The following is a 22,699-nucleotide window of genomic DNA, read 5'->3' as shown; positions in this document are numbered from 1 at the left end:
ACCATTATGCTTTCTGCCACTGTAACTGTGCTAAATGCAATAGATGTGAGCTCAAAGCTGAGCATTCATGAGGGGCTGTGGAACCACATCTGGAATCTCCTGCCCAAGCATTTTACTCATTCTGCAGCTTTCATGCTCATGAATCAACCTCAATTCTCCAAATGCAGGCAACGTGGTCTGTCCATGGAAAATTGGGCTCCAGGCTGGGTATGCTAGTCTAGGAGAGGACTACATGGTCTTCCCATGGACAATAGGGGCTCAAGTCTGTGTGTGCTGGTATAGGAGAGGACACGAGTGTTGTTTCACTTGTCCTAACAGTGGATATGAAGGATTTTGCAATCAGTACTGGTGTTTTAATACCAGCATGGGAGGTTCCTGTAGCTAGAATTTGTGGTTTAGTGCCCAACATTTTTTTAAAAATTTAAACATACAGCTTAGTAACAGGCCCTTCCAACCCACAAGTCGTGCCACCCAATTATACCTGATTAACCTACAACACCCATAGATTTTGAAGGGTGGGAGGAAACCAGAGCAGCCAGAGGAAATCCACATAGACACAGGGAGAACACACAAACTCCTTAGAGACAGCGCTGGATTTTAACCCAGGTCGCTAGCACTGTAACAGCGTTGCACTAATCGCTACACCAACCGTGCCGCCTGATTACATCCTGAACATACAGCAGCTTTTGTCCTCTCTTGGTATCCTGCTCCAACTGTATCATGACCTCAGCACCTCTGCTTGACAAAACAGGTTCTATGCACTGTACCTCAGTCTGCTTTAGATCTCTGGAGAAAATAAAAATCAAACAAAACTGAGAAATACCTCCTCCTTCAATCCCTTTGTTGCTCTGCCATGTGTCTTCAATTTCACTGTTTTACCAACTTTACTTTTCAAGAAAAAATCTTTCCATGAAAGGCTGTGGATAAATGTGAAATGTACATTTATGTCTGTTATGGGGAGACAGTTGGAAGTCCCAAGAGAATAGGTGGAGGGGGTTCCTTGCCAGGTGCTGTTCATTGTTCAGAGTCAAACCTTTATCATGGAGGTTGTTTCTCGCTCGCACCAGATGAGGGTCATCAGGACCAATTCCCAGGATTCGTAGGGCAACGTAATTTAATGCTGTTCCAAACACCGTTGACTTGTCTTCAACGTGCCTGGGGCATAAATCAAAACAAGTATTATTTATAAAAAAACACAATGCTGGAGAAACTCAGCAATCAAAGAGTGTACTTTATGTAGCAAGGATGAACATGCATAGCCAATGTTTCGGGCTTGAGCCTTCATCAAGATATGAGCAAAATGTAGACAAGTGTCTGAACAAAATAGTGGGGGGGGGGGGGAGGATGGAAGGGCAGGGGAGGAGCACAGTCCCACAAGCAGGAGGTTATGGATGGATAAGGGAGGGATGGCACACCAGAAAACAAGGGAGGAGGGATGGCTCTAAGAATGGAGAGTGAAAGGGGTGGAAAGCTGGAGGAAAAAAAAAGATGGGGAGAAGATGGAGAATGGGGAGCAGGTTAGCAGAAACCACAGAAGCTGACGTTAATGCCATCCAGTGGAGTGCCCAGAGGGAAAACTGGGTGTTGCTCCTCGAATTTATGGGTGATCTGGGTTTGACAGTACATGAGGCCATGGACAGACATGTCAGCATGGGAGTGGGAAGCAGAATTGAAATGGTTGGCCACTGGGAGATCCCTGTCACTGACATGGACAGACCAAAGGTGCTCAGCGAAGCAATCGCCCAGATTGTGTCCAGTCTCTCTGATGTAGAGAAAGCCACACTATTATTTGCACAGGAACATAACAAAGTATAGGCATCGCCACACAGACCATGAGTGTCAGGAGACCACATGTTCCTGCTGGAGTGAAGGCCAAGGCTGATAGGATTAGTGATTCGTGATATGAACAGGTCGATGGGATTGGTTTAATGTGGTATTGTGGCTGACATTAACAAAGCGTCTGAGCTATAATCAGAGTCGCAGTAGATTTCCTGCTCATTTCATTCAGTTTTCAAATTGATCGTGTTTGTGGAATTGGATTTCGCCCCTTGTCCTGATGGGGCTTCGACTCTGAAGCTCAGTTAGGTACGGGATAGCAAAAGGATACTCAAAGTCTACCTGCAGTGTCTCAACTGGGGATTCCGTTTGGAAAAGACATGACTGAGACCACAGAAAGATCCAACAAATCAGCTCCAAATTGCCTCCTTTCTTTTTGGAGCAAGTAACAAAGGAAAAGGAATTTTAGAAAGATCATTCCTGTTGAGGCACAAAATCCAAAACCTGCACTTCAAGAACTTAACAAGTCATGACTTGATGCTCCACAGGTTACAGTGGGGTCCTATATGGAAGTAATCATTTCAATCCATGTTGATCTGCAAGTTTGGTGCCCTATTTCCTGTTTGAACATGAAATGAATTCAATGCATAGCAAATAATCACTACACTTTCTTATCCTAGACATGTAACCAAAGGTGTTGGGGAGAAGGGACATGGAACCAGCAGCCTTGTTGAATAAGCCCTCAATTTGTACTTACAATCCCCAGCCTCCATCTGGGAGCTGCACCGAAAACAGGTATCGGATCATTTCCTTTTTCTGGAAGTCGGACAGCGGTATCTTTGCCACATGACATGTAATCAGGAGACCTAAAAGATCAAAAGGAAATCTCAAATTTTTTAAAGCATAGTTTTTGTTTTGAAAATACTTCCCACTATATTTCACTGTATCTAGACTTAAAATTAAGAGCGCCCTTTCCCAGATGGGATGGGTTAAATCAGTCATTCACAATGGCGGTCCCAGCACATTTAAGGGGGACCATGGACCAAAATCGTAAAATGTGTTTTATGTAGTTGGCAGCAGAGAAGTGTGGAGGAAACCAACTAAACTTGACAGAAAAAAGGGCCCCCATAAACTTTGAGCAGAGTCCTAAGGGGGCTATGGGAAAAAAAAAGGTTGCGAATAACTGTTAAATGTTGCAGGACACAAAAAACTGATGGTATGAAGCTCAAACATTTCTTCCCTAACCAGCCCTGGACTCTACTCTGAAAGAACCACTCTGTCCAGGTAAATGCTGGGAAGCTACGCTAACACAGACTAACTGAACACAGTTTAAATCACATCATGAGCTCAACTGGAGGACCAGGGATTGCAGAGAGAATAGACTGGTACACAGCAGCCCAGCATGGCAATCCATGGACTCTAGCCTCACACAAGACACCAGCCATCAGGGTAAAACCTGCAGCAGTTCTACAGCAGGCAGATGGTGGCAGCCAGACTGGGGCAGGAGGTGGAGGGTGCTGAGGAAGAGGGGGAGCAAAGTGGAGTGCAGGAGGGAAGGAAGCAGAATTGGAATGGAACTGAGAGGTGGGGACTGGCGCGTCCAGGAGAGGGAAAGGGTATGGGCAAATCCGAGCATTTACAAATATACCAAATCCAGGTAGCAGCAACTGGTCTCCTGCTGTTGTGGATTGCAGCCACTGGACCAAGACCAACCCTTTTGCAACTGGTGTGCAACATTAAGAACGCCCCCTGTCCAATGCCTATGTAATCGGTGTGTAACGGCAAGACCTCACAGTCCAACCCCTGTGTAACTGGTGTGTAACGGCACGACCTCACTGTCCAACCCTTGTGTAACTAGTGTATAATGGCAAGACCTCACTGTCCAATCCCTGTGTAACGGCAAGACTTCACTGTCCAATGTCTGTGTAAATGGTGTGTAATAGCAAGTCCTCACTGCTAAACCCATGTGCAAATGGTGTGTAACAGCAAGAGCTCTCTCTCTCAAAACCTTGGTTAACTGGTGTGTTACAACAAGAGCTCTCCGTCCAACCTGTGTGTAACAGACACTGCGAATCAAATGAAACTGCACATTGGAGAAGTCTACCCTGAATAATACCAAGGCTAAATGCTGCACTTGATTATTGAATGAAGATCTACCGGGACCAATGCCTGAAGAGGGCGCACAAAATCAGTGAACTGGTGCGGACTCAAAAGGCCAACATGGCCTGTTTCCACTCCGTAAATGGTTCTATGGTTATTGGATCTTTTCATTATAAATATTAATTTGAGACAGCCTTGTTCTTCAAACCTACTTCCTTTGGCTACATGGGATCAGAATCCAGACTTGGAGAAAGGCAGCGTGCACCCAGCCTGGTTTCAGAGTTCCTCTAACCTGGTAGAAGGAAGAGTGGTCCACCATAGTCTCCAGCCCAGTGTCCGTCCTCAGCCTGCAGTAGTGCATAAAATTTCATCCCATGCTTGGCTGCCTCTTGTGGCAGTTCTGCTTTCCCCAAATCAATGGCAATTTTACTCTGAAACCGAAAGATGATCTTCATTAACTTATTTCAGTGCTGCAATATGATTCCACACCAGATACTGTGCAAGCCAAGTTCAACCTGGAATTCTTGCAAGATTAAATACGCAATTGTCATTTATAACTTTTTTTTAAAAAAAATCAGGCTTGTGAACTGCCTGGAGAGAACAGAAAAATCTGGTTTACAAACTAGCTTTTGATAAGAGACACATCTTAATCTCAAGAGCCTGAATTTAGAAGAGCTAAACCTAGAGGGCACAGGTTTAAATTTAATTTTAGACATACAGCATGTTAACAGACCCTTTCGGCTCACAAGCCCTTGTAGCCCCAATTGACCTTCAATCCTGGGTTCATTTTTGAATGGTGGGAGGAAACCAGAGCACCCAGAGAAAAATCTTGCAGACATGGGAGAATGTACAAACTCCTTACAGGCAGTATGGGATTTGGACCCAGGCCCCAGTTACTGGTGCTGTTACAGCATTACGCTAACCATTATGCTGATTTTGCTACCCTCTGTGTTCCATTTAAGATGAGAAGAGAAGGATTTAAAGGGAATCTTTTCCAGAGGGTGGTGAACATGAGGAGTTGCTAGAGGATGAAGTGGAAGAGGCAGGTACAACTAGAATGTAGAAAAGATATTTGGACAGGAAGGGTTCAGAGGGATTCGGGTCAAATGCAAGCACTTTCCTCTGTAACCTGCACTTTGTTTCACAATACCATACCCAACATTCGTGACATATCCCACAATGTTCTATATCTGCTTCACTTAAGTATGGAGTGACTTGCCTGGACAGAATGCAAAATAAAGTTTTTCCAAGATTATAATGTTCAATGCAGGAAAATGGGATATACTTCGATAGGCATTTTGGTTGGCATGGACACATTAGACTAAATGGCCTGTGACACTGGGTAAAAGTGACGATGTATTTAAGATGAGAGAACTTAAAGGAAATGTGTAGGACAAATATTTTACAGAGAGAGTGCCTGGGTCGAGCAGCCAGGAGTAGTGGTGGATGCAGATACAATGGAAGTGTTTAAGAGGCTTTGAGACAGTCATGGGAATATGAATGGGATAGAGGAATATCAGTTAGGTGCAGGAAACAAAGTTTTAGTTTGATTTGGACATCATGTTCAGCACAGATTCATGGGCCAGAGGGCCTGTTCTATGTCCTGCTTTTGCAGTCTAACACCTGTGGATGGGAACATTTTAGAGCAATGTTTCATCTCTAAGAACATGAAGTAATTAATGAAAGTCAGCACAAATTTTTGAAAACCAAATTGCACTGAACTAAATTGATTTGATATTTAGAGAAAGGTTTGAAGTGAGTGGACAAAAATGCTGTGCATATGGATATTCAAATAATATTCAATCCAGTTGATTGAAGGACATAGACAGCATTGTTAGAAATTCACCTAATGGACACAAGGAGAGGAGTGCTAAACAGGCAGGTTTTTAGTTTGGGCAGAGGTACATGGAGTGAAATGAAATCAAAAAATGCAAGAAACACTCAGTAGGTCAACAAGGGAAAGAGAAACATGGTTCATGTTTCAGGATTGGTTTTCAATGAAAGATCTTCCCCTTCCTTACTGTCTATGCTACATTTAGGTCTCTTCTCTGTCAGACTCATCACTCTTCATGTATGAATGTGCTGGATTTGACAATACATAGGATAATTACATGATTTGCAGGAGACAGAGATCTGAAGCAGGTTTGGGCAATTATGAACAAACCAGTGAAAATATGCAGCCACATGGGAGCTACAATTTAAAATCAAAATAAAATTGTACATTCTGGTTTTAAGAACCAACTACAAAAAGGATAACTTTAAAAGGGACCTCAGTAACAGACACAGGTCAATCAATGGTGACAGGTTGAGTTGAGAAGATTTTTTAAAAATTGTGGTTATTGAAAAGAATAGAAGACAACGGGATGTTAGGTTAAAGCTTTAGAAGATCATGATTTAATGCTGAAGTCACCTTCTGAGCAAGATTTATAAAATTTAAGATTCCTTTATTGTCATGTAATAGTACACAACATGTAATATTATGCAGAATTGCCTTCTGTTGACACCCCTTCAAGGTTCAAGGTTCCTTTGTCACGTAATAATATTAAAAGCATAACATACATGATATACTTTAATGTTTTCTGCCATTTTGCAAACAAAGAGCTACCATGAGCATTTCCTAGTGTCCCTAACAATAGGAGAAAGAGAAGCAAAAGGGTCCCTTCAGAGACACTGAATGTCCGTGAATTCCTTCAGTCACTCCCGCCGACTCTGCAGCCATACAGACTCCTGTTCAATCCATGAGCAAAACCTGAGAGTTATTTGGAGATATACAGAAGCTGGGGCTCGTCAGTGTAGTGCTGAGAGTCAAGAAGTGAAGGATTGGGAACTAGAAGACTACAGGATGACTGGCAATAAACTCAAAAAAATGCCAGGAATCCAAACATAATAATATGGGGTCTGGAATGTTGTGCCTAAAAGGACTAAAAGGATAAAATATGATGACAGACACATCTTCCAAGTGACAACTGAAGAACCTGTATGAAAGAACTATACAGTTTTTTCATCCACCTGACACTGGCACTTCCTATGCAACACCACTCCGAGACTGCTGGAGACAGAGGAAAACCCAGCCCTGTCTGTTCGGCCATATCTCTCTGAGAATGGAACATTGGATATACATACGGTATCAAGTCCCAGTGAATGCAGCTCCAGCATAGTCTGTGATCTGCTCTCTGCTTCTCTGTAGTCAATATAACTCCATGTTTGTCTGCCCTCAACATTACTCAGTCGCCACTGTGTCAGGTCTGTAAGTGGCTCAGTTTTATACGGACCACCTCTTCGGCGCAAACACCTGTAACAGGGGAAAAAAGGCATCAAACAAAGGAGAAAATCAAAAATAAGCTGAAAGATGCTGAAAGTAACCAGTTAGTCAGGCCACATTTGTGGGACAGAACCAGAGCTCATGTTTCAGATCGTGAATGGTGTCTGACCCAGATCCTTGACGATTCTGCAACTGCAAGATGTAGACTCGAGGTGAAGGGGGAAAAGGTTTAAAAGAGACCTGCCAGAGGAAACCACACATGCAGGGATAATTACAATGTTTAAAAGACTTTTGGACAGATATACAGATAGGAAGGAATTTGAAGGATATAGATCAAATGCAGGCAACAAATACAAGCAGAATGCCAACAAAGTTAGCATGAATAGGTTGGACTGAAGGTTTTCTGTTTCTGTCCCCACAGATGTAGCAAGACCAATTTAATACAGGTACACGATTCTTTATCCGGACGGAACCCTTGGGGGACAGTGTTCTGAATTTTGGATTTTTCCAGATTTCGGCAAGCCCACCTGAATTGTGCTGCTGTATCCACTCCCACCCCCTTCCAGTCGCCTGGCCGCCTCCCCCAATCACTGGTCCCCCGGCCGCCGGTCCCCTGGCCCCCCGGCCGCCAGTCCCCCTGCTGCCTGTCCCTCGGCCGCCAGTCCCTCGGCCGCCTCCCCTGACTGCCAGTCCCCACTTGCCAGATTTTGGAGCTTTCCAGATTTTAGATGTCTAGATAAAGAATCGTGTACCTGTATGAGTTTACTGCCATTCACATTGTACAATATACACATGCACTGAAATTATTAACTTGCTGCAGCTAAATAGGTACTTGCAAAGAAAATGGTAAACTAATCAAATGAAATTAAGAGACAAAACATAAGGCAGATCAATAATAAAGTCATAGTAATTTGTAACAATTTTTAAAAAAAAGAAATCGAACAGCCTTTGTTCTACCACAGCTGAGAAAAATGCAGTTGAAACATACTTTCAATTCCCAAAACCCATAATGTACATGTTATTGCCTAATTTTCATACTCTCTATGTCCTTGATAATCAAAACAAGCCACTGGACTGCCAGCCATGACAGACAGCAACTCCCCATTCACCTTGCTTTGTTAGAATTGTGTACTTCAATAAAATCTTCCAAACTCTCTACTAAATACTTCCTCTCCTTTTAAAACAAATCCCCTGCAGAAAATTAATGTGGTTAACTGTCTTTATCACAATCTACAGAAAGGGACATCAGATCCTGATGAGGACTCAACAGGGCCAGAATCAATTGGTGAATTATGTCCAAATCCACTTTCAATGAAGCCCAATGCTTTCTCTGTTCACTGTACTGCATTGACTGTGATGCATGCAAGAACTCCGAACCCCCACATCTTTCAATCTCTTTCTGTTAAACTGCAATCTCTCTATTTTTCTTTCAAATCAAATAACTTCACTGTTTTCCACATTAAACACCATCTCCCATGTCCTCACCAATTCACCTATCTTGACCATGATCCCCTGAAGTCTCTCTCCCTTCTTTGACCGCCGCCTAATTAATACTCACATACAATCATCGAACTCCAATCTTCATCCTCATCTGTAACACTGATGTAAAATGGGCCCCAATACTGCACCTGTGGGTCCCCACAGGTCACAGTCTCCCAACCCACATCTCACCCTTCATTCCCATTCTTTCCGTTCATCAGTCCACACCAGTATTCATTGGCTGCAGCTTTCCCACCAGATGGGTTGGAGATGCATTTGGACTTAGGGCAGAAAATAGTTGGCAAATAGTGTAATGGATAGGATAAATGAGGAGCACCAGAAAGACTAGGTAGTTCAGCAATCCTCTGTAAGCATGCCCCTCTCTTACAGGGGAGGCAAGAGATTGCGGACACTGGAATCTGAAGCAAAGAAAATCTGCTGGAGGAACTCGGTGGGTCGAACACCACCTATAGGAGAAAATTAATGGTCTTTGTTTCTTGTGAAAGTTTCTGCCCAAAAATGTTGTCTTTTCTCTTTCCCCCACTGATGCCACCCCAGCAGGTTGTTTTGGCCTCTCAAACAGGTGTACTGCTTTGGAATACTGTTGGAGATGGGATGGGCTTTTAGAAAGCAACAGGAAGGCAAATCAGTGGCACCTCGAATGGCACTACCACCCAATTAGGAAGATCAAAGTCTAAACGAGAAGTGGTGATGGGCAAATCGATGATCAGGGTTTTCTGTGGCCACATTGCCTCCCTGGACCAGGGTCAAGGGTATCTCAGAGTTGGTACAGAACCTTCTTAAAGGGGAAGGTGAGCAGCCAAAGGTCATGGCTCATATTGCCATTAGGATTGTAATGCCACACCTATAAAATTGGAAGAAAGGCAGGAGGTCCTGCAAATGGGAATTAGGGACCTGGGTAGAAAGTTGGAAAGCAGGGTCCAGAGGGGTTTCATCTCAGGGTTAACGCATGTGCCACTGAATATAGAAATAGGAAGACAAAGCAGATGAATGCATGGCCAAGCAGCTGGTGGTAAGGGGTGGGCTTCAAATTTTGAATCAGTGGGGTTGCTGTGGAGGGCTGACCTGTACAGGTTGTTGTGTCTGAACTGGAGGGGAACCAATATCATTTCAGGGAGGTTTGCTTCAATCATAGAAAATACGAGCAGGAAAAGATCAATCAGTCCCTTTGAGCCTGCTCTACCATTCAATAGTAGCTTGGCTAATCACGTGACCACAGTACCCTATCCCTTGCCCTCTCTCCCGACCCCTTGCTTCCTTCAGTCAACTCCCTTTTCAATATATGTAATCGAATGTCTTCAACAACTTGCTGTGGTTGGAAGTTTGACAAGTTCACCACTCTCTGAGTAAAGAGGTTTCTCTCATCTCTGTCCTAAATGTCTTCCCCTTATCCACAGACTGTGAACCCTTGTTCTGGACTTCCCTAACATCCAGAACATTCTTCCTGTCTAGTCCTGTCAGAACTGTATACATCTCAATGAGGCCCCCTCTCATTCTTTGAAAATTGCGGCGAATATAACCCTGGTCTAATCAGTTTTTCTTTATCTGCCAGCCTTGCCATCCCAAGGATCAGTTTGGTGAAACTTTGCAGAACCTTCTTAGTAGCAAAAGTGTTCAGTTTAGAAGACACAAGATTTAAGAAGTTGCCTCCCCAAATGCAGTAACACCTCTCTGATTCTAGATTCAAAACCTCTCTCAATAAAGGCCAACTTGATACCTTGATGAAGGGCTCAACTCAAGCCTGAAATCTTGGTTATGTATCTTTACCATATCAAGTACACAATTTGTCCTACTCCCCCCCACCCCATCTTTTTGTTAAGATGCCTGCTGACATTTTTCCAAACCTTGACGAAGGGCTGTAGCCCAAAAAGTTGGATATGTATCTTTATATTTGCTATATAAAGGACACTGTTTGACTTGCTGAGTATCGCCAGCATTGTTTTTCACCTCCTTAAGTACTCTGGGATAGACTATTGCGTCCTGGGGATTTCAATGCCATCAATTTACCTCAATTTCATGAATGATAATTTCCATCAATTCCTTCTCTATAATCGTCTTTGAAGACAGAACCAAAGGATTTATTCAATCGATCTATCATTTCCTTGCTCCCCATAATAAATCCCCGACTGCAAGGGACCAACATTTGCTTGAACTGGCCTCTGTGTCTTTACTGTATATACCCGTAGGAGGTTTTGTATATACCTGTCGGAGGTTTTGCAGTCAGTTTTTATGCTCCCTGTGAGTTATCTCTCGTATTTCCCTTCCTCCCCCCAATTAGACCCTTTGTCTTCCCCTGATGAATTAGAAATTTCTCTCCGCTCTCGAGTATGCTGCTCTTCCGAGCCAATTTATCTGCCCCTTCTTTGGTTTTAATGTTATCCCTGATTTATCTCGATAGCCACAGTTGAGGCTCCTTCTGTTTATTCTTTTGATAAACAGGAATATGGTTTTTTGAAGTTTCTCCATGCTTCAAGTGTACTTTGCCAGTCAGTTCTGGCCGATTCACACCTCATGTCATCATGGTTACTTTCAAGTTCTGGTGCCACACTCCATCCAGTTGAAGCTCCACCACATTGTATGAAGCCTCGTGCTACTATGGAGGGTTTAATCTAGTGAGGCAGTTGGTGTGACCCTTAATAACAATACAGCAGGTAGAGAGGGTCGACTTATGGAAAAATTTGTGCAGGCAAGTCCAGTGTGAAGAGTTGGAAAGGGCAGCATGAAGGGAAGTAGGGCTAACCGCTTTTACCTTAACCCGAGGAGGCTCGCAGGATGGATCAACACGCAAGACGTTGTAATCATGGTCACCTGATCAAGGGAAGTGCAAGTCTGACAGCTTAATGGACTGGGATGCAGAAATTCCAGGCATACCAAGGCTCACAAAAGAGGAAGATGTCCTCTTGTTTATAGCTCAACAACCCTCAGTGGAAAAAAGCCTTTATTTACTCTATCTCCCTCATAATTTTAAATATCTCTATCATATCTCCCCTCATTCTTCGACACTCCAGAGAATAAAGTCCTAACTTGTTTAACCTTTCCCTATAACTCAGTTCCTGAAATTATCCTAGTAAATCTTCTCTGCACTCTTTCCATCTTATTGATATCTTTCCTGTAGTTAGGTGACCAAAACTGCACACAAAACTCCAAATTTGACCTCACCAATGTCTTATACAACTTTGATATAGCATCCCAAATCCTACACTTAATACTTTGATTTCTGAAGGCCAATATGCCAAAAGATCTCTTTACAACCCTATCCACCTATGACGCAACTTTCAGGGAATTATTTATTTGTATTCCCAGATCCCTCTGTTCTACTACACTCCTCAGTGCTCTATCTTTTAGCGTTTATGTCCTTTTCCTTTGTCCTTCCAAAATGCAACACATCACACTTGTCTGGATTAAATTCCATCTGCTATTTTTCTGCCCATTTTTCCAGCTGTTCTGGATTCCTCTGCAAGCTTTGAAAACCTTCATTCCTGTCCACAACACCTCCAATCTTAATGTCATCTGCAAATTTGCTGACCTATTTACCACATTATCATCCAGATCATTAATACAGATGACAAACAACAATAGTCCCAGCACCGATCCCAGAGGCACACCACTAGTCACAGGCCTCCAGTCTGAGAAGCAATTATCCACCTCTACTCTCCGGCTTCTCCCATCCAGTCATTGTCAAATCCAGTTTACTACTTCACCTAGCTTCTGAACATTCCTGATTAGTTCCTACGAGGGTCTTTGTCAAAGGCTTTACAGCCTTTCCTTCGTCAACTTTCCTGGCAACTTTTCTAAAAATTCTTAGATTGGTTAAACATGACCTTGCACACACAAAGCAACGTTGACAGTTTCTGGTTATCCAAATAATTTTATATCCAATCTCTTAGAACACCCTCCAATAATTTAACTAATACTGGCCTCAGGCTCACTGGCCTATAATTTCCATGGTTACTTTTGGACCCTTTGTTAAACAAAGGAACAAGGGGAGTTCCCCTCCAACCCTCCGGCACACCTGTGGCGAAGGACATTATAAATATTTCTGCCAGAACCACTGCCATTTCCACACTAACCTCCCTCAAGGCCCAAGGGAATATCACATCAGGCCCTGGGGATTTATCCACCTTTATTTGTTTTAAGACTTCAAGCACTTCCTTTTCTTTAATCTGTATGTTCCACGACCTCACTGCTTGTTTTCCTTACTTCCCACAGCTGTGCCAGTTTCCTGAGTGAATTCTGATGAAAATTTTCTTTAGGATCTCCTCCACCACTTTTGGATACATAACCGACCACTCTGATCTTCAAGGGGATGAATTTTGTCTCTGATTATCCTTTTGCTCTTAATATACCTGTAGGAACCCTTAACTGAAAAGTGAACAACTGAAAAGTGGCAAAGCAGCAGGTATGGATGGAATCCCCCCAGAAGTCTGGAAGGCTGGCGGCAAAACTCTGCATGCCAAACTGCATGAGTTTTTCAGGCTTTGTTGGGACCAAGGTAAACTGCCTCAGGATCTTCGTGATGCCACCATCATCACCCTGTACAAAAACAAAGGCGAGAAATCAGACTGCTCAAACTACAGGGGAATCACGTTGCTCTCCATTGCAGGCAAAATCTTCGCTAGGGTTCTACTAAATAGAATAATACCTAGTGTCGCCGAGAATATTCTCCCAGAATCACAGTGCGGCTTTCGCGCAAACAGAGGAACCACTGACATGGTCTTTGCCCTCAGACAGCTCCAAGAAAAGTGCAGAGAACAAAACAAAGGACTCTACATCACCTTTGTTGACCTCACCAAAGCCTTCGACACCGTGAGCAGGAAAGGGCTTTGGCAAATACTAGAGCGCATCGGATGTCCCCCAAAGTTCCTCAACATGATTATCCAACTGCACGAAAACCAACAAGGTCGGGTCAGATACAGCAATGAGCTCTCTGAACCCTTCTCCATTAACAATGGCGTGAAGCAAGGCTGTGTTCTCGCACCAACCCTCTTTTCAATCTTCTTCAGCATGATGCTGAACCAAGCCATGAAAGACCCCAACAATGAAGACGCTGTTTACATCCGGTACCGCACGGATGGCAGTCTCTTCAATCTGAGGCGCCTGCAAGCTCACACCAAGACACAAGAGAAACTTGTCCGTGAACTACTCTTTGCAGATGATGCCGCTTTAGTTGCCCATTCAGAGCCAGCTCTTCAGCGCTTGACGTCCTGCTTTGCGGAAACTGCCAAAATGTTTGGCCTGGAAGTCAGCCTGAAGAAAACTGAGGTCCTCCATCAGCCAGCTCCCCACCATGACTACCAGCCCCCCCACATCTCCATCGGGCACACAAAACTCAAAACGGTCAACCAGTTTACCTATCTCGGCTGCACCATTTCATCAGATGCAAGGATCGACAATGAGATAGACAACAGACTCGCCAAGGCAAATAGCGCCTTTGGAAGACTACACAAAAGAGTCTGGAAAAACAACCAACTGAAAAACCTCACAAAGATAAGCGTATACAGAGCCGTTGTCATACCCACACTCCTGTTCGGCTCCGAATCATGGGTCCTCTACCGGCACCACCTACGGCTCCTAGAACGCTTCCACCAGCATTGTCTCCGCTCCATCCTCAACATCCATTGGAGCGCTTTCATCCCTAACGCGAAGTACTCGAGATGGCAGAGGTCGACAGCATTGAGTCCACGCTGCTGAAGATCCAGCTGCGCTGGATGGGTCACGTCTCCAGAATGGAGGACCATCGCCTTCCCAAGATCATGTTATATGGCGAGCTCTCCACTGGCCACCGTGACAGAGGTGCACCAAAGAAAAGGTACAAGGACTGCCTAAAGAAATCTCTTGGTGCCTGCCACATTGACCACCGCCAGTGGGCTGATAACGCCTCAAACCGTGCATCTTGGCGCCTCACAGTTTGGCAGGCAGCAACCTCCTTTGAAGAAGACCGCAGAGCCCACCTCACTGACAAAAGGCAAAGGAGGAAAAACCCAACACCCAACCCCAACCAACCAATTTTCCCCTGCAACCGCTGCAACCGTGTCTGCCTGTCCCGCATCGGACTTGTCAGCCACAAACGAGCCTGCAGCTGACGTGGACTTTTTACCCCCTCCATAAATCTTCGTCCGCGAAGCCAAGCCAAAGAAGAAGGAACCCTTAGGATTTTTCTTCACATTGTCTGCCAAAGCAACCTCATGCTGACTTTTAACCTTCCTGATTCCTCTCTTGAGGTTTTAGTTGCATTTTTAGATTCCTCAAGCATATAATTTACTCTGAGTTGCCTAAACCTGCTATACACCTCTTTCTCTTCTTCCTCAGCAGATCCCCAATAAAATCAAGGTTCCCTATGCCTGCAAACCTTGCCTTTAATCCTGACAGGAACATACAAACTCTGTATTCTCAAAATTTCAACTCTGAATTTCCTCCATTTACTGCACACATCCTTGCCCAAAATCAATTTATCCCAATCCATGCATTCTAGATTTTTTTCTAATTTCCTCAGAATTGGACTTTCTTCAATGTAGAATCTCAACCTGAGGTTCAGATCTGTCCTTCTCTATAATCAACTTGAAACTAATGTCATTATGATCACTGGACCCCAAATTTCCCCAACACATACCTCTGTCACCTGTCCTGTCTTGTTCTCTAATAGAAGATCGAGTATTGCACCCTCTCTAGTTGGTACTTCTAGATTTTGATTTAGAAAACTTTCTTGAACACGTGACAAACTCCAAGCCATCCAGCTCTTTTACAGTATAGGAGTCCCAGTCAATATTGGAAAGTTAAAAATCTCCTACTATCACAACTTTATTTCCTGCATCTCTCTCCAGATTTGCTCCTCCAATTCTTGTTGACTATTGTGGTCATTACCTTTCCCATTCCTCAGCTCCACCCATATGGTCTCAGTAGACAAGCCCCCTGATCTGCACTGCCTGAGAACAGCAGTGACATTTTCCCTGACAAGCTATGCAACTCCCTCCCCTTTTATGCCCCCCTCCAATCACATCTGAAGCAACAGAAGCCCAAAACATTGAGCTGCCAGAGCTGCCCCTCCTGCAACCAAGTTTCACTATTTGCCATGTCATAATCCTTATTTCATTCATTTTAATTTTACTTATTTCCTTTTTTTGCCAGTTGGTCATGTTGTCAGTTGTTTGAATTCAGGATACCGGGGAATTTTACTGTATATACATTGAATGCAGGAGGTTTAACAAAGGAAATAGGTCTCCTCAGGAACCAATGGGAAAATTCATGCATGGACTGGGGGATATGACAGAGGTGTCAAATGCATACTTCTCACAGCATTCACTGAGAAGGATGTGAAGGCTGGAGATGTGGAGGGAGTATTATGGCAATGAGAAACAGCAAGTGTTAGAACAATAAGAGCATATTAAAGTGGATCAATCCCAGGATACCATGGAAAGCAATTAGTTGGCATAGCATCAAAACCTGTCCATTTCATACCTCCTTGTGCAGTTTCTGGCAATTTCTTGTGCTTCATACCCTGGATCATCATCACCCCCCCCCCCTCCCCTTTTCCCGACCTTTTGCTCACAACTCCATCCAATAGGCTCTGCAAAAAGCAGACCATGGGCTTTTGGAGGAACAGATTAAGGCAACATCCACAGAGGGAAATGGTTAACGTTTTCGGTCAGGGCGCGTTAAAGAAGCCAAAGTAGAAAGGAGTGATTTTACTTCAATGAAGGGGGAAATAAGATGGGGATGGGCCAAGGGTCGGTGGCTCTCCTGTCTCTTGACCCCTCCTCGGCTTCTTTCCCGTTCTTCAAGTGCCGAAGTTGCCTGACCCGCCTCAGTGTTTGCTGAAGATTCCAGCATCCGCAGAAAGCTCCTCGCTTGCCGAGCGGCTTCTGTCAGCGGTGGCACGGCAGGAGGAGGGGGGGGAAAGGGCCGAGGCCGCAGGAGACGGTACCGGGAACCTGACGGCCAGCTGAAAACTCACCACTGTTCCCCCGTCGCCATCGTCTTGCGCTTCCAAACTGCTGGACCGCGTAGCGTCAGCTGACCCATGAGGCGAGGCTCAAGGGCCAATCCGAGCTCGCCGAGCGTCGACCAATTGATGATGAAAGAGGCCACACTGCGCTCGGGGACAGCCAATCAACGAGGGAGGGCGGGAGAATACCTTGTGTCACTCAGGTGTGGGTGGGGCAATTACCAAACGGGATTTCAAATGGTCCAGAGCTCCTGCGCGCGGGTGGGTTGGTCGTGTAACCCGCGTGTGCTTCGCAGCCTACAGCCGGTCCAGCATGGCGGCCACTCTCACCAGCATGCACCGCGGCCGGGAAAAGGCTCTCTGTTGTTCGCAAGCTCTAGCCGAGGAATGGCGGCCACGGAGCGAACAAAGCCTGTAGATGCCGGCAGGTCACGCAGTCCACAGCTGCCGTTCTGCAGCAAAGTTACTGAGCTTTAACTGCAGCACCAGGTGTTTAATGGAGACGGTTCCACCGACGGAAACGCACCGTGGCGTGGAGGGAGAGAGAGACGGGGGGAGGGAGGGAGGGGAAGGGGGGAGAGAGGAGAGAGAGAAACGGATGGGGGAGGGAGGGGAAGGGGGGAGAGAGAGAGAGAAACGGATGGGGGGGGAGGGAGGGAAGGGGGAGGGGAAGGGGGGGAGAGAGAGAGAGAAACGGATGGGGGGGGAGGGAGGGAAGGGGGGAGAGAGGAGAGAGAGAGAGAGAAACGGATGGGGGGGAGGGGGGGAAGGGGGGAGGGGAAGGGGGGAGAGAGAGAAACGGATGGGGGGGGGGGTCTGCGGGGAGGACCTGCAGACCTGCCTGGGTTGGGGAGCCTGCTGGAGGGGGGAGGGGGGTATTGGTATCTGCTCGGGGCAAGGCAGCGGCCTGCCGATCTGCTGGGCAAATGCCACTAGTGGTACTTGTCCCAGGTGTTGCAAAGGATAGGCCTGGCCCCTTTGCCGCGCAATGGGCCAGTCGGTTGGACTTTGCAGCACGACCTATCTTTCATGGAAAAGTTATTTCAGACCAACACCTTTGAGCACAAGGCCATCAGGCAGTGGTGAGCTGGTAAAGGAAGTATCATTGGACCAGGCGGGATTGTTTCTTGAGCTGACCCTCCAGGTCACCTGGTGGAATGCTAGTCATCATCAGGGCTCACAAACAATCACTAGGACTGGGCTGGCTAATGATAAGCTCTCAGTCACATCCTTCCTGAATAACAGGTACATCACCCACCATGCATGTTGACATTAAGATTACTGTGGTGGAGTGGAGTTAGTCGTCTACCTCTTTGCTCAATACAGATTCGCAGTGTCATGGTTCATCCCTAATAGCATCATGACAGATGACTCTCAGATCTACAGGCTGTTTCCAGGGACGCACAGAGTCAGATATCCAAAACTGCTGGAAGACCATCAACTCAGTGAAAGGTGCACTTTGGTCTGCCCCAAACCTGTTGGTCTTCTAGTACACAGAAACGTCAATGAGGGAATATTGTTGTCTGGCGCATTCCAGGCTGCAGGAGTACGTGCTGAGGGATGCAATGAGGCTTAGAACAGCCAACATGAGGGTGCTGTGGGGAAGGACCACAGTCTAGAGCAGTGATTCTCAACCTTCCCTTCCCACTCACATACTATCTTAAGCAGTCCCTTACTAATAATCATTGAGCACTGACAGCAAAGGAATTACTTAAAGTGGTATGTTTGAGAACCACTGTTTTAAGAATTATTATCAAATAGGTCAAATGAGATTTCTCACTACTTTTTTGAAGAAATAGAAAAACTGGGGTGGGTTAAAATAGAATTGGATAAAATAGTTGAAGATCAACAGAGAATTTATATATAAATGGGATTCAAAATTAATTGTTGGTGTTAAAGAAACACCATTAATGAAACATTTCATTGATGTTTGGAATAAGATAAATGATAAAATTGATTCAAAATTGTCTTATACTTTTTTCAAAGGGTAAATTTTTTAAATATTTGGCTTAGTAAAAGCATTAAAAATTTTAAAGATAATTATGAACAAGGCCAATTGATGTTTGAAAAGGGAAAAGTTAGGTCCAGTGATTCTGTTATCTACTTGTAGTGAGGTGGAAACTCTCATTAGGAGGGGAAATACTAAGAAACTTCTGCAATGTATCTTTTATTACAAACGGGAACTCCTAAACATGGAATTCATAAATCTAGACAAAGGTGGAAGTTGGATTTAAATATTACAATTGATGAGCAGAGATGGTACGATCTCTGTTGAGATTGTATGGCAAATACTATTAATGTAAGATATAGATTAGTTCAATATAATTTTTTACACCAGCTATATCTGACACCACAAAAATTTAATAGAGTGAAATCAGATTTATCAGATCAATGTTATAGATTGGGTGAGGAGATTGGAACATTCTTACATTCAACTTGGTTATGTCCCAAGGTAAGACTTTTTTGGGTGGACTTAGAGAATTTTTTAGAACAAATTACAGGGATTGTATTTCCACAAAACCCAGATGTATTCCTATTGGGGAATATAGAAGGAACAAGACCTAATTTGAAATTATCAATATACCAAATAAAATTTGTTAAAATAGCATTAGTGGTGGCAGGGAAATGTTTTGCAGTTACCTGGAAATCAGATTCACATTTGAGTATGGGAAGATGGAATGCAGAAATTCAAAATTGTATCTCCTTGGAGAAAATTACATACAATTTGAGAAATAAATATGATGTATTTTTTGATAATTTGGAGTCCATATGTACAAATTTTAGGTAGAAATATGTAGTAATGTTCCTCTTGCTCCTTGAGACCCTCCAAGCAATCCATGAAGCTTTTCTCTTTTTCTTTACTTTATATTACCATAAAGTTATTTGGGGGTGGGGGGGGGGTTTAGGAAGGGAGAGATGGAAATTCTTTTAAATTTAATTTTTTTGTTGTATATTTATACTTTATTAATTATTAATTACAATATGAAAATTTAAAAAAAATAAAAAAGGAATCTTGAATCTCACTTGACTGGAAGGTGCAACAGCGACATCACTTCCTGAGAAGACAGAAGAGGGCAAGGCTACAGGCCACCATCATGTCACCTTGCTTCAAGAGCTCTATTGAGAGTGCCCTGTCCAGCTCCATCAATGTGTGGTAAGGTTGTTATAGAGCATTGGATCAAAGGTCAATCTTCAGGACCATAAGAGTAACAGGATCACTGGATGTCCCCACCATCCACGTGATCTACTGGACTCATTGCCTGAAGAGGGCACACAAAATCATTGAGGACCCCTTCCACCATGTACACAGAATCTTTCAGCTACTCCTGTTGGGGAAAGAGATACAGGAGGATCAGAGTCAGCACTACCAGGCTGAGGAACAGCTTCTTCCTACAGGCAGTGAGAATTCTGAATGAGCAAAGAAAGGTACTGCTCACACTATCCATCAGAGACTCTACTATATTTGTTTATTTTTACATATGAATATTTGTCCTGTATATGTATTGCTTGTCTGTGCATGTTTTCCACCAAGAAACGGAGAATGTTGTTTCGTTGGGTTATACTTGTGCAATCAAATGATTTGAAACTTGAACAATATTACTTCTCTCTGTACTGGGGAATTTAATTGGAGTGTTTTCTTTACCAAAGTACCAATCGGTTGCGTGCATTTTACATTGTACGTGTGTGATTTTTTAAAAAACCATTAAAACAGTTGACCTGTAACACATACAAGACCTTTTGAAAGGTCTGATGGCTTTTGTCTCCTCCATCTCAACAGCTCAGAAACAATAGAGTTAACATGGTTAATAAGCTTGTAAATGACACCAAAATTGGTAGTATAGTGGACAGTGAAAGAGCATATATAAGATTACATCAAGATCTAAATGAACTGGGAAAAATTGCCAAGGAATGTAACTTGGACAAGTGCAAGGTGTTGCATTGATAGCACTGGACAACAAAGATTTTGCTTCCTGAATGCTTTTGGATGTATTTTATGGATCTTGAGTTGCTGATCACAAAAAACAATTTGCAAATTTTCTATCATATACTGTTTTTTTTAAGATATAAACTATTTTTGTGATTTTTCTGTCATATTTTAAGTCTACTAGAAGCATACAAAACTATGAAGTCTAACATGTCACAAATGCAGAAAATGAATTTTCAATGACGTGGTTGGCGTAGTGGTTAGTGCAATGCAGTTACAGCGCCTGTGATCAGGACCAGGGTTTCAATCCCACACAGTCTGTTCAGAGTTTGTATGTTCTCCCCATGTCTGCGTGGGTTTTCCCCAGGGGTTTTGTTTTTGCCCTCCATTTGAAACATATAAATTAATTGGGTGTAAATTGGGCGGCATGGACTCATGGGTCAAAATGGACTGTTACCATGCTGTATGTAGGTCTAAATCTAAATTTGGATTTCTTCCCTGCTGCTTTGGTGCAGTCAGTGATGAACACGGTGTTTAAACTGCATGGTAGCGCTACCAACTTTCCCACACTGTATAAATTGTACGCGATAGCGTAACCAACTTTCCCACACTGTTTAAAAATGATCTGCTATTGCTAGCACTTATAAAGGTTTATATAGGTCTGCACAACACAATAGGGGCTGAAGGGCTCATACTGTGCTGTACATAAAGCTTAATTATGATATAATTCACCATGATTAATTTTGATCAAATACAATGATCAGGATTTAGGGCAGGTCCACCATCACTAGATGCATCATGATGTCACCAGTAGAAGGAAAAACAGTCCTAACCCCAAGGATAGCTCCTTGCAACTGTGAACACGTTTAATGTCACAGTTAAGAGTGGTCAGCTGTGAAGTGCAAAAACGCCATTCCTATCCTGGGATACTGAATGGCTGATTTAGTGGGATGCAAGTGTAAAAATGAGTTTTGCCTCTTTTGCACTTGAGTTTTAGCCCCTTACTCTTAGTTTTCTCTTTTTTGACGTTTGCTTTTACTTTTTCCACACTGTTCTCTTTTACTTCATCCATTCCTCTCCAATCTGTTGAAACCACCGCCCTCCTATTTAGTTTAAAGCCCTGACCACAGTCCTAGTTATGCAATTCAACAGGATCCAGATCCCATCACCATTTAGGTGGAGCCCATCGCCTTTTAACAGTTCCTTTCTTCACCAAAACTGGTGCCAATTTCCCATAAATTGGAACCAACTTCTCCCACACCTATCCTTGATCTAGGTATTTAACTCTAATCTTCTGGACTCTGTTTCAATTTGCATGTCACTCGGGTAGTAATCCAGAGATTACAACTTTTGGTTCCGCTTTCTGATTTGGTCCTTAGCTCCTCAAATTCCCTTAGCAGAACCTCTTTCCTGGTTTTACCTACGTTGTTGGCACACATATGGATCACGACAACTGGGCCTTTCCCCTCAAACTGCTTAGGTTGTATGCTTGATTGGTTGGGGCACAAAAAAATGATGGTGCTGATGTAAATCTGCAAGAGTGGGCAGCAGAGACAAAGTGCTCCTCTGCAGGATTCCACTGCCTAAACTTACTACCAACAGGTCTGTACAGGCTTTATACGGCCTGTGAAAGGAGCCAACAGTGTTTTATTTTAAAATCTTGCGACTGTGGAGTTTGAGCCCAAGATGATGACGTCTGTGTCCAGCAGGTTACAGACTCCGGGCTAACATAGACCATTACAACATAGAAAAAGGCACCTTTGGCTGTTCTAATCTGTGCTGAACCATTTTCTTTGCCTAGTCCCACACTCCTGCACCCAGTCCTTAGTCATCCATACATGTCCCATTCATGGACCTGTCCAAATTTCTCTTCAATGTTAAAATTGAGTCCATATTCACTTCTTCAGCTGGAAACCCATTCCACACTCCCACCACTCTCGGTGTGAAGAAGTTCCCCCTCATGTTCCCACCTAAACCCATGCCCTCTGGTTTGATCTCATCTACCCTCTGTCTATATCCCCCTCATAATTTTAAATACTTCTATCAAATCTCCCCTCATTCTTCTACACTCCAAGGAATAAAGTCCTAATCTGTTTAACCTTTGTAACTCAGTTCCTGAAGTCCAGGCAACATCCCATTAAATCTTCTCAGCACTCTTTCTATCTTATTGATATATTTCCTATAGTTAGGTGAC

The 22,699-nt window shown here is 43.8% G+C and overlaps 1 protein-coding gene and 1 long non-coding RNA gene across 2 annotated transcripts in view; one reads left to right on the top strand and one right to left on the bottom strand.

Annotated features, from left to right (window-relative positions):
• Positions 1-16,724, bottom strand: part of lss (lanosterol synthase (2,3-oxidosqualene-lanosterol cyclase)) — an 83,105-nt gene extending 66,381 nt beyond the window's left edge. Inside the window, exons 1-5 of the mRNA XM_069934045.1 lie at positions 16,590-16,724; positions 7,000-7,168; positions 4,169-4,307; positions 2,534-2,642; positions 1,034-1,155 (exon numbers count right to left, since the gene is read on the bottom strand). Of these exons, the coding sequence (XP_069790146.1) occupies positions 1,034-1,155; positions 2,534-2,642; positions 4,169-4,307; positions 7,000-7,168; positions 16,590-16,657 (607 nt within the window). The 5' untranslated portion in view covers positions 16,658-16,724. The remainder of the gene's footprint in view (positions 1-1,033; positions 1,156-2,533; positions 2,643-4,168; positions 4,308-6,999; positions 7,169-16,589) is intronic.
• The window catches only part of LOC138761625 (uncharacterized), a 45,940-nt gene that overhangs the window by 20,304 nt on the left and 2,937 nt on the right, over positions 1-22,699 (top strand). Inside the window, exon 2 of the long non-coding RNA XR_011356399.1 lies at positions 2,457-2,571. This is a non-coding gene — a long non-coding RNA (uncharacterized lncRNA). The remainder of the gene's footprint in view (positions 1-2,456; positions 2,572-22,699) is intronic.

Source organism: Narcine bancroftii, chromosome 4 (assembly GCF_036971445.1).
Source record: "Narcine bancroftii isolate sNarBan1 chromosome 4, sNarBan1.hap1, whole genome shotgun sequence".
Taxonomy (NCBI): Eukaryota; Metazoa; Chordata; class Chondrichthyes; order Torpediniformes; family Narcinidae; genus Narcine; species Narcine bancroftii.
Note: the sequence above shows the minus strand (reverse complement) of the source record. Positions and strands in the feature narration are given on the sequence as shown.